Here is a 20,594-nt window from a genome sequence, read left to right on the forward strand (position 1 = left end):
ATACATAGTTTAAACCTTTAAAACATAAATATTTTACATTTGTTAAAATTTTTACACAACTTACAGGTATTTGTCCGCTCATGAGCTTGAAAATATGGACATAGTTTAAACCTTTAAAACATAAATATTTTACATTTGTTAAATTTTTTACACAACTTACAGGTATTTGTCCGCTCATGAGCTTGAAAATATGGTGCAAATTCCGTTGCATGGAGATAGTTGCAAGGTTTTCGTTTGGAGTTTGATAACAATCGAGTTTGCAACGATTCCCGCCCTCCTAGTGACGTTAGCAGCTATTCCCGTCCTCCTAATGACATTAGCAGCTATTCCCGTCCTCCCAGCTGCAATTGTTGCTATCGAAGTAACTCTCAAAACTTAGGGTTCTAGGCTTCCAGGCTTTCATTTTGTTTTGCAGCGGAGGATGTAAAGACTTTAACCCATCCACGTTAGGGTTTTCGCATGCGAAACAATGCAGTAAAGCCAAACACTGACACTAAAAATTGTAGTCAAACTACCACCTGTCAATCTAAACCGCAGTCAAATCGCCGTGTCACCAGAAAATTGTTTGGGTACACAATGGAGATTGCAAAGAGGTAAAAATCAAACCCTGTCCAATTCCACAGGGATTTTTGGTCGTATCAAATTCTGATACGTATCGTACCCATATCTAAAGGAAAAGGGGGAAGTACTAGTAACTTAGCAAATCATATTCTTTTGCAAACCCAGATTTGAAAAGTGACCAAGCTTTCTTCATCTTTTTCTTCTTTCCCTCAACTTCAACAAAGAAAACACTCAGAAGACCCCCTCTAGCCAAGTTAGTATCTATCAAATCCAGTGCATTCATCACCTCCAAATAGAGATTTTCAGTAATCATCCACCTAGCCACACCATATGCAGAAATAGGATGGCTCAAAATTTATATTAAAGGTTGAATATGTCAAAGAGCACCCTGCCGCCATGAACATGACCATCAGACCAATAATCTACTCCCAGCAGCATCATGATCATATCCTTCTCCTACTCATTGGCCTACTTAAAGATCCTGGCCACTTGAGCTTCTGGTGCCTCCTCCACCACCGCAACCTGCGCACACCTACACTGAATTCCCAAGAACGTCATTTGATTTGAGATATATAAAAAAGAGGCCCAAATAAATAGAAAAGGAGCGTGTCGAATACGTTCTCGACAAAGTAAGAGTAAGTATACTCAAACGAGAAAAAATCCATGACAATCTGATGTTAATACGAGCACCAAAAATTCACGAGAACACCATTGACCATATACAAGGGGATTCTTTCAGATTTTAACCGATGGTTTTATTGACAAATGTCTGCATATCTTCTGAAAGAATATATAGCAAACTCTGCGGAATGCGATCTCCACTCATCAAATCCATCTCATCATTTGAATCTATCCCCACATTTGCCAGGAAGTCAGCAGCCCTGTTACCCTCTCAAAAAATATGCTAGAGTTGGAAATTGTCAATAAAGGTGATTCAAGATACTCGGGAGCCAATCATTCAATTTCCACGATTGAAAACTCCCTTTTACCACTCTGTTGATGATGATTTGGGAATCTCCCTCATAACCAATTTGGGTACTTGATTTGTGAAACACAATCTTAGCCCATGTTCCAGCGCAGTGATCTCAACAACATTGTTGGAAGAGAAACCAATGGGAACAGCAAATGCTTTTACCAAGTGTCCTTCCTCGTTTCTAATAATAAAACCAATCCCACTTCTTCCCGGATTACTTCTGCAAGCCCTGTCAAAGTTAATTTCAGCCATCCCTGTTGTGGAGGTTTACCAGGATACCGAATTTCAGTCCACTTTCTTATTTCTCAAGATGTGGTTTCCTCTAGGAATGAGGCACCAAATGGCTTCCATAGCCAGATCCCATTTGGATTGGAAATAGAACTTCTTCCCTTGTATTTTGTTGTTGACTACTTCTTCGATGGCCCCTTTGATCTTCCTCTGGAAAAAAGCAATTGCCAACTCTTTTTCTTCAAAAATCCTATGGTTTCTCTCCTTCCAAATGTGCCAAGCAAGCATGGATGGACTGATGGACTCACAGTCCATAGAATACCCCGTTTGGAAAACTATTGAGTTAGAGGAGTTGAGTGATGCTCTCAGCTTTTATTTCTGGCTTCTGATTTGGGCTCCAAGAATCTTAGAGGTAGCATCTATTTTTAGTACGCCACCCTGTCAAGTTCATTCATCATTTTGCTTCATCAAGATCACTCCTATGTTGTAAGATTTTGATTATGATGCTTCTTCAATCATTTTCGCAAGACGGGTGAATTATTATTATTATTCAGCATATGCTAAGGTTGTTATTTTTGGTTGTATTCTATGTTGGCCACCTTAGTATCGTAGCTTGTTGGAATTGGGTTGAAAAGTTTTAAATCTTGACACAAGAAACAATGACCTCACATGTCAGAAATTCATGATATGATTGAAAAGGTTGTTTTTGGGAGCCAAAGGAAATTAATATATTTTATTATATGCACAAGTATAAAGCAAAAATAATTTTAAGTGAAAGGCGTGTAGTTGAAGCTAAGTTGCACAGTGAAGATTATAAATATGGCTCCCTTTATGAGAATTGATCATCCAATTGTCTATTGCTTATATTTGTCTACTGAGAGGGATTTGAGCTTGAGAATTCAATTTCATTGCATAAGTATAATGGTTTTGATCTGAGGGTTTGAATTTGGTGCTTCCTCTTTCTATATCAACTGTGGCTAAGGCATCAATTTCTATTGGAGAATTTGGTGTCTCCTCTTACTGTTTTTCACTGTAGCTAAGAAGTAAATGTTTTGCAAGCAATTTGGGAGTTGTCAAACGTCCAATTTCATGTCGCTGGCTGTTTTTAATCTGCAATCGAATGCATACTGGGTGGCCTGAATTTGAGAGGTGACGTGGGGCTTCTCTTGCAGCGAATTCCTTCTGAAGACTGCTTTTTTAGCTACAGCAGTCACCATTCGCGCCCAGATTTACAAAAAAATGGTGTATTCTTCATTTCGGGTATGAATCTTTGCAAAGTATTGTTGTGTTTGTCATTTGGATGTATATTTTGAACTGCTGGGAAAATAAATAAATAAATTACAGTCCATTGAATTTGTAACAGCTGTGACCTAACTGTCACTAAAAAGTTATATTTCATTGTACTTGCAGTTTGCTTCATTTGTATAACTTTCACATTGCAAAAACTTTACATTTCAACCCAAACACAATCTGAAATAAAGTACAATGATATAAAGCTTGCTTGCAAAGTATTTAACGAAATGTCAAACATCTAAACAGTAAAGAAAATTGGCATTTGTCAAAGTTAGAACTAGCAAGGATTCTTACAGTGGTATCAGAGCAGTTTTCATCGTCCTCTGCAGTGAGATAAGATAAGAGAATATAAACTATTAATGTCCAACAAGAGACCACAAACGGGCCTAAGGGACTAAAGATACAAAAAGAGGCCAAAAGGCAGCAGGGCCACCAATCGATATCTGAGAAAAAGGAAGCAAACTGAACAATAAGCAAAAAATGGTATTTGTCAAAGTTAAAACCAGCTGGGATTCTTACAGTGGTATCAGAGCAGTTTCCTATAATCATGTGGGCTAATATAAGATAAGATAATATAAACTATTAATGTACAACAAGAGACCAGAAACGGGCATAAGGGACTGAAGATACAAAAAGAGGTCAAAAGGCATCAGCACCACCACTCAATGTCTGAGAAAAAGGAAGCAAACTGAATAAGAAGCAAACAAAGAGAAACAACACTACGCAAGAGAGACGACGAGACAGAAACACAACTAGCGGTTTGTGGTCATCAAAAAGAAGCCCAGAACCAAAGGATAACTATTTATTATTATTGTGATATTGCTATTAGGATTTAACTGTGTAGTTTTTGAGTTTGACTCAAAAACTACATAGCTAAATCCTGGTAACAATATCACAATTTGACTTGATGTGGAAAAATATCTCCTACTATTCATTATTATTATTATTTCAGATCTGTTGACGTATTTGGAGTAACCAGCACTCTAGCATTTCCTAGCTACAGACAGACATGGGAGGACTAGTAGTACTAGTAGCCGGCAGAGTAGTGGGGATGATAGCAGGAAAGTAAATGCTTTAAGGGAGAGTATGGAAAGACTTGAGCTACATCAGAAAAGGTTGGAGGCAAGATTGTTGACATTCCCTGCCATGAGACTATACCAGTTGTGTCTTTCGATAGCCCTGACTTCTTAGTTTAGCCAATAAAAAATCTTTGACAAGAAACTCGTTATACTATTGCAAACTGCTGACTCATAGGATGGTTGAGATCTTCAATATATGTCTCAAAAGATGCCTCCATTGCTTCAATCTCCCTACTTGAGCACATAGAGAAAGCTGCATTGGGAAAACAGTGCTTCAAGAATCCAGAAATAACACCAAAAACATTTAAAACTATCCTTGTGTGCTTAACTTCATGAGAAACCACAGCAAAGGAGTGGAGCTTGTGCAATCAGGAGTCACACAATTTGCCACCAATTTTTTTTTTTTTCCATATGTCTGATTTCTCAGTAGTTGGGAGTGCATAAATTCCAACAAAAATGATAGAGAAAGGGTCATAATCATAGTTTTTAATAATTTGTTTGCAATGCATATAAGATAGCCTCAAGATAATTGATGTTAAACCATAGCAAAGTAAAGGAGCTTGTGCAATCAGGAGTCGCAATTCACCACCAATTCTTTTATTTTCTGTATCATTGTGATAGGCTGGTAATTGGAAGCCACCAAATTCCAAGAATGATGATAGGAAAAGGGTCATAATGACAGTTTGTAATGAATTTTTTACAAAAAGCAAATAAGATAGTGTTGAAATAATTGTAACCTAAATAGTTACAAACTTAGAAACCATTCAACACCACTAATTCGTGCATCTATAGAACTCCTTTTTTCAATTCTTTGATTTATCATTTACTCGTTCTTCTTATCATTCAAATTTCTATGTATAATTTTTTTTTTTTAACTCACAATTTGGTCTCTGCAGTGATGGCTCTGTGTAGAACAATGATATGCTTCTCAACAGTTTCTTAAATGTCTGCAGTGACGGGGAGTGTTGTGTGGTTCTGTGAGCATTCTCTCCCAGATTAAGTTTCCTCATTTCTTGCTTTCTGTTGTACCATTGTATATGTGTAATATCCTATTCTTTCTTCTCTTAAAACTTGGAGACTATCTTCAATTGCAAGAGACTTCTTTCTCTGAGAGATTTGCAAATACAAGCTATTTGCCTCGATTTTATGAACAAATTTTACCAGCTATAACCTTTCTTAGCAATTCTTTCAAGTTTGCAATCCTTACTAAGCATTTTGACAAATAGCTTCTTTGAATGCTAATTGGACGTTTCAGTTTGTACAGAGACAATTTAATTTTCTGGAAGATTCATAATATATTGGAAATAAGAACGGAAACAAATTTACTATCAGCAGCAGATGTGAATACCATATAATCAAAGAATTCCTTTATTGAACAGCAGAGAAACTACCACCAAGAACGAACACACCATAATTTGCTTACGTTTAATTGCACAGATTTTGCTCAAGATAAAACTCAGAAACATTAAGCATCTGATGTCCACATGAGTATGAATCAGAAACTAATGCTTATTGTGTTCAGTAATACAGATTGGCAGCGGCAGCTGCGAACACCAGTGTAACTTAATACTGTCCTGTGAAAACCTTATCACAGGCCCATTAGTTTACACGAACTATCTGTAATATGTATACACTATTGTATTTCTCAGAAAATCCTACAAATCTTCAAGCTTCTTAAATTCCGAAAGTGGTATCAAAACGCCCATATCATACAACAGCAAGTATTAATCTCAAATAATCCTTCCAATTACTGCTCAAGTCCAACAAACTGTTCCAGAACTGAAATGTCTAGGAAACCAATCACAAGTGGTTGACAATGGCAATAATGCATCCATACACATCCAAAAGATAGCCTTAAACCCACGAAGCAAACAACTAGTCCCATTATCAAAGGGGCCCACACACAGTAAAGTAGAAATGAAATTCATGCTTGCCAAAAGTGAAGTCCACGCATAGTAGTCTTTTTCTAAATACCCGTAAGCTCGGACATGAAATCTTTACCACGATAGCTATGAAACAACACTGGCTAAGCTCTATACAAAATGTGAAAGACAGAAAAAGTTCTTTCCAGATTGGCAAAAACACACTGTTTTATTTGACCAAATGTTTTGTGGATTTACAGCACAGGGCATACAGATCATGAAGAACAAATGCTGAAAATTTGATGAAAAATACAGTGCGCTTTCCATTTTTACAATTTTGGTAAAAAGTGCATTTTGTAAGAAGCATAGCCACATTCCCAAAAGACATCAAATGTCCACCTTTATTTGCGATAAATTTCACATGTTAAACATTAAATCTTATTCACCAAATACTATAAATATTGAAAAATGATGAAGTAATAAAAATGGGTCACCAATTAATCAAAATTCTACTTCCTACATTTATCGTAATTTCTATTTAGCCACAACTTAGAAATATTATTTTGTCAATATACATATTGTAATGTCCCTATTTTCCTTGCATACATGTATGTATGTATGTATGTATGTACGTACTAAATTGCCGGTTCAGATGCAGGTTCGACATTCGGGTTCGAAACTCAACCAAAATTTTTTGGGGCTGGGTTCAGGTTCGTTTCAGGTTCATCCATTCAAGAATTTTTTATTTTTTATTTTATATATATGTATGTATGTATGTATGTATGTATGTATGTACGTACTAAATTGCCGGTTCAGATGCAGGTTCGACATTCGGGTTCGAAACTCAACCAAAATTTTTTGGGGCTGGGTTCAGGTTCGTTTCAGGTTCATCCATTCAAGAATTTTTTATTTTTTATTTTATATATATGTATGTATGTATGTATGTATGTATGTAAAATTATGCTGCAGCAAATAAGTTCATACACCACTATATGAAGTGCGGGCGTCTTTTGGAATTGGGTCGGTTGGATAATAAATCAGATTATATTTAAACCAAAATAATGCCTTTTCAAAACAATAAAAACATTTAAAATTCAAACCTTTTTGGTTGCATGCCCAAATTCCTCTCGGGTTCTTCTATCAACTACAAAATTCGCTCGACATTCGCCCAAGTTCATCCAGGGTCTAAAAAAGAGAATCCCCAAGGAATTCATCAAACAAATGACAAATTTGACAAGAACTGGAACCAACTTTGAATTAGCTACAAATCAAATGTTGAATTTGCATGCTGAGGGGCGAATTTGGTAACTTTGTGTATATCTAATATGTATGTATGTAGGTATGTATATGTGTGTGTATGTGTGTGTGTATATACACATACATGCATTCCTATAGAAAAAAGAAATCTTTCCATTTACATATGAATTCATGTGCGCATTCATAGATGGCCACATCTCTATATGTGGCTAATCTCTTTTTACTATTACTAATCAATCCGGTTATATTAATCAATATACTGAATTGTATATATACTAAACTGTATAATTTATATTTTTATATATTTTATTTATAAATCAAACTATATTCATTTTTATATTTTATATCTATTTATTTTTATCTTATTGTTATTTATTTCGTATACTATGATAAATTAGAATATATTTATAATATTATTTCATAATTATATTATAATTAATTATTAACTTGTAATATTATAATTTTATTATTATGTATCATTTCATTTATACTTAATTGTATATTATTATTAATATCCTATTTCAAAAATAGGACATCACAATATGTTATTGCTTTGTTTCTTTTTGGCAATGGACATTATAAGTGCAAAGAACTATGGCCTCTCCTCTCCTCACAGAATTGTTGATAAAGACCTCTTGCCCATGTACAGACCCTATCTTAAAGCAGAGGGACCAGATGGTTCCAAATCAATGCAACTCATAAACCTTTATTAAACCCCACTCTGAACAAGGTGGCAATTATGTGGTTTCAGCTTCAGCAAAATTATGCATTCTCAACTCACAAGACAATAGACAAGCAAGTGCAAAATGGAGGATGACAAGGTGTGCCTTGTCCAAACCCTACTAAGGCTCTCACCATCTACCCTAGCAAGGAATTTCTTCAAAGTTCAGACATTAAAGAAGTGTTAGTATATTTTTGGAAGTTGTGGATTCCTTTCAATCTCCTTACCATAAATTTCTTGATGAGTGGATTTTGATAGTTTGAGTTCAAAAGCTAGGGTTTTATGTCTCATTATGTCGCATGATTCAATTCTTTAAAAGTTGTGAAATTCAAACTAAAGTGGTTAGAAAGCATACATTGACAGATGGTAGTTGAGCTTTCTGAACCTTGGTTTGGTCACATAAAGCCCTCTCTAGGTGTAGATGGCTTATTGTTAAGAATGTGCCATCTGTATTATGGCTTTTCTTGCCCCACACTCTTGCTCCTTCTTAGAATGCTTTCAGAACTAAGGAGACTAAAACTACCCTCCTGCATATAGATGTTTGGGATTTGGTCTTCCTCAACCTTTGTATTGATATTTCTAATGTTCTCTATTAAACTAGGAGGTTCAATTCATTCCTTCCCCTTATAAATCTTGGGGGACCTTAATGCTTCTTTCATTTCCAGAAGAAAAGGGCATATTAGGAGGAATTGGCATATTATTTGAATGAAGATGGAGAACCCTCTTGTCACTAAGCAAGATGTTGTGGATTATATTAATTAACATATTAAAATCTATTCCAGTGTTGTAAAACTATCAATTCTACACTAAAGTTGATAATAAGATGTAAACAATAATGAAAACCCTAGGAAGGTTGAAAATAAATATTATTTCCCTAATGTTGTTGCTAACAATGAAACCCGTGTTGGGGATAGAGAGGTTACACTCTACTCTATCACGGTGCCATAGAGATAGTTCCTTGTCTAAGGATTCTCAAGCTTTTGTTGCTACCGTGCCTCCCATTGTGGATGTTTACATCTCTTAATCAATTTAATCCTCTCTTATTGTCCTCTTCTGAAGAAATATTATACCTAACCATGAGGATGCCAAGAATGCTCAAGAACTTGTGCTGCACAAGATTAAGAATAAATTGTCTAAGAAGGCTTGGAATAGTAATTCCAAGGATAAGATGTCTTCCAAGGTTTTCATTAAAGGCTTTAATAAGCTTGGGAAGATTGATAAGAATGTTGATTCTAACAACTTAAAAATGGGGGAAGTTCCTTCTCCCCCATCAAATCTATTGTCTTCCGGATTGAAATTCGCAAAATTAACAAGTGGGTAACTTTGAGGGTCAACATTGTGACTTGTCATCCCCCTCATAGGAAATCAAATTATCCTTTGGTTAACTCCTTAACTGTTGATACAAACCTAGTTTTGGTGTTCATTGTTGATGCCATGGATCTACATCAGATTAAAGCTAAGGGGTTGAGTCTGCTATGAAGATGATGGAGAGTCAATATGTTGATGTTTGAGGCCATGTAGAGTTTGAGTTAGCTAGGGATAATATTTAGAGATTAGGAAGCAACCTAGATCCCTTCAAGGAGGTGGCATTAATGAATTGGATGTTCTTCATCCCAAAAGTCCTTTGCTTTTGAGAATGGCATGTAGGAGTGTCCCATTGAATTCAAAAGCTAATTGTTAGGTTATCCTTGTCCCTAATGCTGGCAATGACATATTTACAAACACGAAGTCAGTCAGAAGTTAGAACTTTGAGCATAAGGGGAAGCAAAAAAATTCTACCTTGCTTAAGGTGCTAAAATGTCCAAGACTCCATCTAATATGTTAGGTTGGTCTGAAGAATCCCTAGAATGGTGCAAAAAGATATGATTTCCAATAGAATGAACTTGTTGTGACCTTTTCACACCACTCCATTGCAAATGGGGACTCCTCCTTTTTGCTTTCGCAGTAGGATAGTAGCCTTAAGTAGCCTTAGTTAGGTGGCAAGTTTGAAGTCTTTAAGTAAGGCTAAGTTTGAGCAAGCCATCGGTGTAGATCAATTAGGAGTCAAAGCGTTTAAGTAAAGTTGGGCCAGTCAACAGTAAGATCCTCCATGGTGAACCTTAGTCATGAAGTCAAAAGCTTGATGTAAGTTTAAGTCTTCACCTTTTGAGAAAAGATGAACTAAGATCCACTAGAGGGTGGAAATGACGTACGATCAATGGAATTCAGGTACGTTAAGACAAGTTTGAAATGAAAGTGAGGACACCAAAATGAAAGCCTTGAGTTTTAGATTGTAAGTAAAGAAATAGGAAAGCAAGTAGACAGAGATGATCAACTGTAACACGAAAGACAAAACGAAGTCATGTTTGAAATAGGAAAAACAATGACTTGTAAAAAAATTTAGACTCTTGATCAAGCCTGAGAAGAGATCAAAATTCAACCTCCCTTCGGGCTCAAGAGCCCAAGAAAAGGTTAGGTTCTAACTTGCTTTGGGGCTCCATACCATGAGCCATGCATTGACCACCCCCAACCCCCACCCCCATCTCTAGCACTTTGATGCTAAATCCACCATTTGTCATTCAATCCTTTGTACAAAGTTGTTAAGTTTGACCAACGAATGGGGTAAATTGAAAAGAAAACATTCAAGTTGCAAATAATGTGAGTGAAACAAAACCGAATCAAGTCAAGAATTTCTTCAAAACCTCATTCATCAGCCTCATGAAAGTACTACGTGCATTAGTTAAACCAAAAGACATCACCAAGCACTGATACAAACCTTCATTAGTCTTGAAAGCAACTTCCATTCATCCCCTTCTTTGATTCTAATATGATGATATCCACTTTTCAAATCTATCTTGGTGAAATATTTTGCTGCACTCAAATGATCCATTAGGTCATCCATCCTAGGGAATGGGAATCTATACTTCACTGTTACTTTGTTTATAGCTCTAGAATCAATGCACATTCTCCATTCTTCTTAGGTGCCAATATAGCAATTACAGCACAAGGACTTAAACTTTCTTTGATCAAACCTATATCAAGCAATTCTTGCACTAGCCTATTTAATTCATAATTTTCAGCAGGGGTTAACCTATGTGGTGTTTTATTAGGCAAACTAGCTCATGCTATCAAATCCATATAGTGACTAATACTTCTTCCAAGAGGCAATCCATCAAGTACATTATCAAAAATTATATCTTGAAATTTAACCAACAAAGATTCAATCTTAGGTGCATGCTCAAATTCATCTTGTTTCTCAATCTTTCTAGGAATCAAGGCTAAACAAACATTTTGCTCCTTCACATCCTTAACAAATTGATTTCCTTCACCCAAACATACTCTTACTATGGTGCAATGATTCTCATCAAATTTCTCTACCGAAGGCAACAATACTTGTTTCTTCCCATCAACCCAAATAGTATACTGATTCAATCTACGATTGTCCAAAGCTTGTCTATGATACTGCCAAGGTCTACCCAACAAAATATGGCAACAATCCATAGGCATAATATCACACAAAAATTCTTCATTATAATTTCCAATCTTGAATTTAACAAGGCATTGTTCACTTACTAGCAACTTATGCTCCTTTTGTATCCATGCAACATGATAAGGTTTATGGTGTCTCAATCAATACAAACTACAATTTGTTAACCACCTCCTCTGATGTTAAATTGTGTGAACTTCCACTATCAATGATTAATTTGCAACATTTTCCAGCAACCTTACATCTGATTTTGAATAAACTCTTCCTCAAAACAAGTTCTTCATTAATTTCGTCATTTCATAGGATTTTTCTCAACATTAAATTCTCACCACATTCAATTTCATTGGGTGATTTGGCAATTTCTTCACAAGCCAAAGTATTTCTGCCACTACCTCCAAACTTCTTGCCAGAATTGGTACATTCAAAGGCTCTATGTCCTTCTCCACACTTAAAACAAGAACCCTCAAACAAAGATCTTTCTTCTCTCTTATCACACTATTATTCCTAGAGTAACCAATATAGCTACCTATAGAATAATTACCTCTTTTACCGGAAAGTTCCTCTTTCCATTCTGTCTTACCCTTATCTTGCATTGTATTGTCAAATCTTTACTTTCTCCATAGGTTCTGGCTCTGCCTCTTTGAAATCTACCACCTCTTCCTCTTTGTCTTTGATCATGTTTCTTTGCCAACTTGTCCTCAGCATTCAAGGCATATTGATATGCTTCTTCCACACTATGAAGCTTAACATAACTAATCTCCTCTACAATTAATGTCCTCAAACCATTCATGTATCTAGCCACTTTCTCGACTTCATCATCCACATGTCTCGATCTAATATCCGATTTGTAGAATTCTTCAATATATTCTTTCACAGTCATACCCTTTTGTCTCAAATTTTACATTCTTCTCAACAAATTAACTTGGTAATCTGCAATAAGGAACTTCTTCTTCATTTTGCCAATCATCTTTGCCCATATCTTCATCTTTTACTTTCCTCTCTTCTATCTTTCAGTCTATAAATGATCCCACAAAAGTGAAGCACAACCCTTCACCTTGGTGACTACTATCTTTCCCTTATTATTAGGGGTACTTTCATACTCAAAGAACTCGTCCATTTCAGAGATCCAATCCAACACTGCATTAGTCTCAAGTCTTCCATCATAGCAAGCAACTTCAACAAGTCTAGAGTTTTCCCTAGACAAAACACTCACAAGCCTCTCCTCATCTTATTCCATTTAGGTTCAAGATTCAGATTAGGAGCCACTTCTTCACTGTCACTAACATCCTCAAGATGTACAACTCTTCTCTAAGTTGTCTCAACAACTTCAAGTCTTGTTGCAATTTGCTTCAACATATCTATAATAGCATTATCTGCATTTCCTCTAACTCAATCCATCTTGGCAATAGTTCCTGCAAGATCGTAACCTTCTACAAGTTATAGGTTAGGTTCCGGATCTGCCACCCTTCAACCAAACCAATCAAGGTTCTCCACGATCCCAATCTTCACAAGGAAAGAAACCTTGCTCTGATCCCACTTGACGCAAGGCTAGTAGGGAAGAGGACAAAGTCCAATTACCTAACAGCGTGCAAACAATACACACAGAAGCAAACACATATTTAGCGGCAAGAACTACTTAATTCATGAATTTACTAATTGATGATACAACTTGCTTGATAAAATATACTCTTAACATCCAACATGCCTGGCTATGAGGCCTTATGGGTTAGGACCAATACCATGAATTACAACATTAGAGCTTAAAGCTCGGAATCTTGAGACTTTTTCTACCAATCTTCTATCTTCCTACCTAAACCTTACTTTCCTACATCTAATCCAAGTTATTATATAACCAGCAAAGCCACAAGCCGGCCTCTCGGGCATTAATTACAATATAAGTCCTGCCTTGGATGAGTAAATCATAACCCCAGCAATGGGCACCAATTATGCACACAATATTAAGGATCTATCTTCACACGAATAACGAGTCAGCTCCTAGCTACGCAAGATGCCACCTCATCACAAGAAATCGCATCGAAAGAAATAACACGCCATGGTAGATGAAATCGCAAGAAACATAGGCCGAAGAAATCAGCATAGAACTCGAAGCACAAGGCACGTTAACTTACGCGCTCTTAGGGTAACGATCCAAAATAGGTCCTCAACAAAATGACAACTGCACACAACCTGACACCACAAGCAGCAACTGCTATTCACGAACACCAAGCAGATACAAAAATCAGAACAATGTTTTTTTGGTTGATGCAAGATTGCTTATTGACCCAAGATGCTCCTGCATCAAAAAAAAATGATGATGTATTGTAGGGGTTTTATGGGCAACACTGGTAGAGAGTTTTAAAACAATATGGGCATTTTCTTTTTATATTCCTTTCTTCACATGGACTTGTTCTAGAGCATAACAAAATTGAGCTTACTAAGGTCAAACTTGTACAACTGGCAGAAAACAGTCATATGGATGCTTTGAAAGACTTTCACTTGCCTAGACACGTTTTCTTTCTTTGTAGGAGCAATTTTTCATAGCATGAACTTTTCTCAACTGACTTTTAAAAACTAACTCTGCAAGCTTCTCAACATGGGTTCTTCAAAAATAAGACAAGAACTAAATCGTCTAATAACATTATATGTTTGATTTTACAATCAGCACTGTATTATTCATGAAAGGCAGACTAAATAAATTAGAATTTTGAATGTTTGGTTAAGAGACAAAATTGACTAACCACCCAAAACTAACTATAAAGATAATTAACAATTATAAGAACTATTACTATTAGTAATTACTGCAAAGATGTAATGTAGAATATTTATTTATTGTACATTCACACGATTAAACTATTTGAAGGCACTGTGATAAATATGTTGTACCTCACTATAGAAACACTATAAACTACTCAGTGTGCTCAAAACAATGAGTGCAATAATAAAATAACATTTATGCCAAAAATAAAATGACGACCACTGCTCAAGAAACCTAACTAAAGACAAATAGACATATAAGACTTATTTTTGGTTGACGTGTCCCTCTTACACCTAGGATATTCTTGCATCAAGAATGCTCCTCACTATACAAAAAAATTGCTTTCCCTCTGAGCTAATATCAAAAGGTAAAATGCTTGAAAGGAAAGTAGCCTACCACAATTAAATAAAACAGCTCAAACGTCATTTAACATGCACATTCGTTTTTGATCTTAAGTAATCCATAAAGAAACATACAAATGTGTAGGTGAGCAGTATAAAAATCCAGAACAAAATAAACTACAGTATATAAAAAGGATACATACTTATGGTCTCCCAATCCATGTCGAAGAATTCCCAGCAAACGATATGCATTTACAAACCTGGAAAAAATAATACAGATAATGTAAATGCAGAACTATGCTTTATAAAAATGATAACAAATTCTGATATTCCAATCTTATAACACAAAAAATGCCTCGAGGCAAAAGTAAAATCATACCCAGATACTAACATACTTGAATATCAAACTACTACCTTTCATCAATAGACAAAACTTTCTCTAAGCATTCCACAGCCTTCTCAGATTCTCCTAGCTCTTGATATGACTGTAAAAAGAATTAAATTACTTGGTTAATACATGTAACGAGAGCACTGCAAAATGAAACTGTTTGCATAAAAACCTCCAAATCTTTGTGCATTAAATCAACAACAAGCCCTGGTGCAAATTCAAAAATATAACTACCCATCAATGAAGCATTGGAAGACTTTATACTTGACTCTCAAATTGTTTCTGGAAGAAGATACAGAGTAAAAATGCAAGGTTTGCAGCATTACAAAACTAAACATTGTAAGTCTCCTAATGAGTCACATGTATAATCCATAAATACAAAGTACGGTGAGAAAAGAATCAAATGAAACAATTAAAGCATTCTCCATGGTAGAAAAGGTAGCGAGTTTATAGAACAAAGGTAAATTCAAAATTCCTTGAAACAAATAGTTATGAGATAACAGCAGAGAACAACCCAGGGTATAGGAGAACCAGCATTCTATTTTCGGAAGAAGTAGCATATTATTCTACAATTTTCTTCTGCCACACAAGGCCAAACATGGAGGAGACCATAAGATTTGTAATAACAGGATCCAAACAGAAAGAAGAAATATTTAGTTGTTTCAGTGGAAACTAGAAACGTGTATGGAATCAAAGCCACAAAGCCGATCAGTCTAATCGTTATTTGATATCAGATATATGTGTTATTGAATTCCACCAAGTTAATACACCAAAGATTGAGATCTACAGCAGGTCTCAGTGAAATAGACGCAGCACATACCAGATAAAAACTAAACACTCAGCAATTTTTCTCACGGTAGATAATTTCCCTCATTTGCAAACATGGATGTTGTAGAATTGTACTGGCAAATACACTATTTGCAATCATTTTCATAGAAAAAATCGTGTTCTCAGTCTGATCAAGGAAACAAAGCATTTCAATCTGTATGCAGCCAGTGGATTACTGGATTAATTATCCAATTTATCAATTAATTAAGATAGTGGTTGAGGGTCCTATTGGCAGCATTCCACCTATGCGATGACTGGATAACTACATGTAAAGCAATTAAGACTTGTTAGGAAGAGGTGCGACCACCATACAATGGGGCGTTTCTTATCTAATGTAATTCATCTCTCCAGGATTACAGCTATAACAAGGATTGACCATCACTTATTGAAGGCATCGAGGAATCAACTTTATATATTATGTCTGGCATTCCAAATAGGATATCGGAGAGGACTAAGTTCACCACTGTCTACCAGCAAGCATCGGTAACAGTAGCCTACCAATGAATGAATACAGCTTTACAAATATATTGTCTTTGTAACACTGGCACCAGTTTATATTAGTGAAATCAGAAACACACACACACACATATTAGCTGTGTGTGTGTGTAGATATATTATCTATACATACATACATACATACATATATACACACACATGCGTCTGTGTGTATACATATATATATGCTGTGATGTTTTTTATTTATGCACAAATACATACATATTCATAAATCATACTCGATTTGAAGCTAGTATAATCATAGCCTATTCCTCAGTCTCTTGCTATTTGTTAATGTTTGGTAGCTTCAGTCAGTTAAACCTATGTGAGTGAGTGTGTGTGTGTGTGTGTGTGTGTGTGTGTGTGTGTGTGTGTGTGTGTGTATTAATTATATATTTAACATATGAGATACTATATATATTTGTTATTGTATAATTATAATGGATGGAGAAGACGTGTCTCTCCATGTGTCATATACAATACATATAAGAGGAGATTAATGCATTTTAAAAGCATATACCAATACAGGAAATGCAAGTACATATGCAGCGGTCCAAGAAATTCAACATGGTATCAGAGCCAACTGCAAATGTAGATGATAATATAGTTATCTTGACACATAACACAGAGAATAATTAATTTTGGTCCTGTACAGCAGAGAAGAACTCATGTTAACAGAATTAAAGCTTCGGACTTTAGGAAATAAGGGATTGCAGCAGAGATAACAGTTTGAAAAAGCATCAAACTTTTATTAGACTATATAGAATAATAGCCTACAGTGACAACTCTACACCACCTTCAATGCACCATGAAGGTGAAGTGAAAATCCAATAAGATGTGTCATGAATGTGCAAATAGAATCATCGAAACTTCATACAAAAGAAAAAGCACGAATGGTTTCAACTGTTTCATTCCATCACATTTGGTGATTCTGGGGTGTGTACTGAAGAAACAATATTAGTTGGTGTTTCCCTTGGCATCCAGCCTCTGATTACAATGTTCTTAAATGTGCAAATAATGTGACAATAAAAGTACATGATACAGTGAGGGAGAACGCCAAATCAAAAGGCAGCAAGGTTGATTGGAATCCGCAGGAAGATGGGAGAATCCCCGTGCTTTCTTTCCAGCCCGCATGCATATGAAATCTATGAAGTTGGGAAATTAATACTACGGTGCTAGCCGCCTCAAGACATAACATCTTGGAGGAGAAAACTTACAACACATGAATGATTGGTTGATGAAAGAAACCAGGGAACATTATTAGGAAAAATGGTGGAGGGAAAAAGGTCACCGACTCTTGAGATTATAGTAAGTAAAAGTTTGTTCGTGAAGAAAATAAAGGGACTGTTATCAAGGTAAGTATAAATATATTAATAACTACATTAAATATTGGAATAGAATTTCTAATTTTCTTATAACTAGAATACAATAATATTATTGTTGAAAATAATTATTGAAAGTGTTTACAATAATATTATTGTTTAGAATAATTATCAAGTGTTTTTAATTATAAGAGTTATTTGCCTTGATCTTTTCCCTCGAGATTCTTTCAGGAAAAGCAAGATTGATTGAGATTCAGAGGCAGCTTGACAGTTCATTAAAGGCAACTTTGTACAAAGAAAGAGAAAACTAAGAATGTTATTCAATTAACTTTTGCTAAATCTTATTGATTTAGAGGGAGTAAACCATGTTGAGATGGATTCTACAGTGATCAATTGTAGCAGTTAAGAGGATTGTGCTTCATGAATATACCTCGTGACTGTGATTTTAATGGGCCTACCCCCTATGTGTATCATGAGGAAGTGACCACTTCCAAATGATCATCACTTGAAACTGCAGAAGTTATTGAAAGCGGATGATCTTACAATAACTTAAATTTTCTATTATGATGGATATCTTATGATATCTATGAAGATCATGATAGATTATACCTTGCATGATGGATGTTTATATGGTAGCATTATGAGAATGCATGTGCACATACCTTATAAACATTTTGAGTACATGGTGAATGTTATGCAAATCGATGTTCAGGAGGCCATTACACAGAGTATTTGATGAATATCAAATGAGTTGACATTCTTGAGACCATTACTCACAATACTTGGTGAATATCTTGCTACTCGACATTCAGGAGGCCAATGCTCAAAGAATATGTGGTGAATGTCAAATGAGTTGACATTCAGGAGGCCATTACTCCCAATATCTATATATTACATTGAGGTAATATATGGTCGTATGTTTATCCTCCCTAGCTAAGAGGGAGTGTTAATGTTTGGTAGCTTCAGTCAGTCAAACCTACAAATATACATATATATATTACATATATAAGTGTGATATATATGTATATGTATATTAATTATATATTTAACATATGAGATACTATATATATTTGTTATTGTATAATTACAATGGATAGTCTCTCCATGTGTCATTTACAATACATATAAGAGGAGATTAATGCATTTGAAAAGCATATACCAATACAAGAAATGCAAGTACATATGCAGCGATCCAAGAAATTCAACACTATTACCCCTTTTGGGGACAGGTTGGTTGCAGGGAACGGCTGGAGTAATTCCTTACAAGGGAAGCGAATACTTTAATATGGTAAAAGCATGTGTATCTAAAACCTTGATGGCATAGTCTTGAGATGCGTAAGAATTGTGTTTCCGTGAAATATCCCAAGCCGAATATCTACTTGATTTTTCCTCAAAAAAATTTCAGAACTAAACATGTGCAGAAGTATTACAAAACACAATAAAAACCAGCAGAAACTCAAACAAATATTAAGTCGTTCTTTCTCAAATGATACTCAAGATTCAAGCATATAAAAATGCATTATAGACCCACAATATAAAACTAGAAAAACTCTCATAAAACTCCTTGAACAGTGTTATTGCTTATACAACAGCAATACAATAACCAATACTTGCAATCCAATCTTAAACACAGAATTTACAGTCAGATTGGAAAACTCAAAAAGGAACCTGTAATTGCTTACAAGACACCTGAAATGACGTCTCCACAGACAATGGGTTTGCATCCTCTGTCTATCGACATGAGGGGCTATGTCCTCACACTGGCTGAAAGCTTAAGCTTTCCGATTACTCTCCCAAGAGAGAAACTGAAATCTAAATAATAAATCAAGCGTACCCCAGAATGAGCCTCCTTCCCTTTTTAATACACAAACTGAGTCTCTTCGACTCCACTCTGGCTTTTGTCTTATTCCCCTATGACACTTCAACTTCCCTCTGGCTTTTTGTCTTATTCCTCCTTGGCCTTTAGCCCCCCCTTATAATATTAAATTGCTCCATTTTACTCCAGCTCTCATAAATAAATTTTAATATTATAAGGGTATATTTGAAAATCCTCTAATGTCCCAAGAAGGGACATTACATTCCGAAACCTTGAGGAAGTCAACTTGTAGATTGGTTTCCGAGTACCCAATGAAAATACTCCCTATTCTCCTTAGGGTTAAATTTAGCAGAGAAGAAAGCGGGCTTAAATATGTACCTATCAAATGTATTATGAATCTTTCATTTATTTCACAAATTAATTTCATTTAGATGCATAGTAACATATGTTAAACACTAGAAATTAACGACCTCCTAGTAGGGGGCTTTAAGATTAGTATCAAAGCATCTTTCTTGCCATTCAATGAAAGATAGTTGACGCAAACTAATCAAAGGGCTCAAAGGTTATAGCAAAGAGAAAGAAAAAAACTTACATCCACCATGAGTAAACAAATAAGCAATGAGTTGAGGGCCTTCATGGAACGCTACTTAAGCTTTCCTAGAACTAAATGAGAGAATCAACCAACTCCTTCAAGCCATTCAAAATATGAGCAAACTTGCCTAATCCATACTACTTGCGAGTTGAATATTGTAAGTCACATTGCATGGTCAACTGAAATCTAAATATAAGCTCAATTTCAATTGCTGCTTTCTCATCAATATGCATCTTATTGATGGTGTTACTGATGATTTGAACATCTATTATCTATCTTAATAGATTGCACTAGGTTGGTGGAAGTTGATGACAAAGTCTAGTAGAATCCACAAAGAAATTCGTCATCTCTTAATTTTTAGCATTAGCATAGGATGTTTGAACCCTAATCTCTTTGCAATTTATTTCAAAAGGTTTGTTAGAATATGATCATGTCCCTACATTGTTATTATGCTATATCATTTGCACAAAGTTGATAAATTCAGAGTGAATATTGTAAGCTTCTTGAATAACCAACATACATCAAGCCAACCGAGCTCATATCAACACTAAAATCACATGTAGTTAAAACCTTCGAGTTCCCTTGTTCTTGTTCTTGCAATCTTAGTATATGTGGTG

The 20,594-nt window shown here is 35.4% G+C and overlaps 1 protein-coding gene across 1 annotated transcript in view; it reads right to left on the reverse strand.

Moving 5' to 3' along the window:
• SRFR1 (Tetratricopeptide repeat (TPR)-like superfamily protein) overlaps positions 1 to 20,594 on the reverse strand; it is a 260,775-nt gene that overhangs the window by 143,279 nt on the left and 96,902 nt on the right. The window contains exons 10-11 of the mRNA XM_089787186.1: positions 14,951 to 15,021; positions 14,740 to 14,796 (exon numbers count right to left, since the gene is read on the reverse strand). Coding sequence (XP_089643312.1) covers positions 14,740 to 14,796; positions 14,951 to 15,021 — 128 coding nt within the window. The remainder of the gene's footprint in view (positions 1 to 14,739; positions 14,797 to 14,950; positions 15,022 to 20,594) is intronic.

This window comes from Cupressus sempervirens, chromosome 6 (genome assembly GCF_028749045.1).
Source record: "Cupressus sempervirens isolate cs-2001-9-10 chromosome 6, ASM2874904v1, whole genome shotgun sequence".
In the NCBI taxonomy this organism is placed as follows: domain Eukaryota; kingdom Viridiplantae; phylum Streptophyta; class Pinopsida; order Cupressales; family Cupressaceae; genus Cupressus; species Cupressus sempervirens.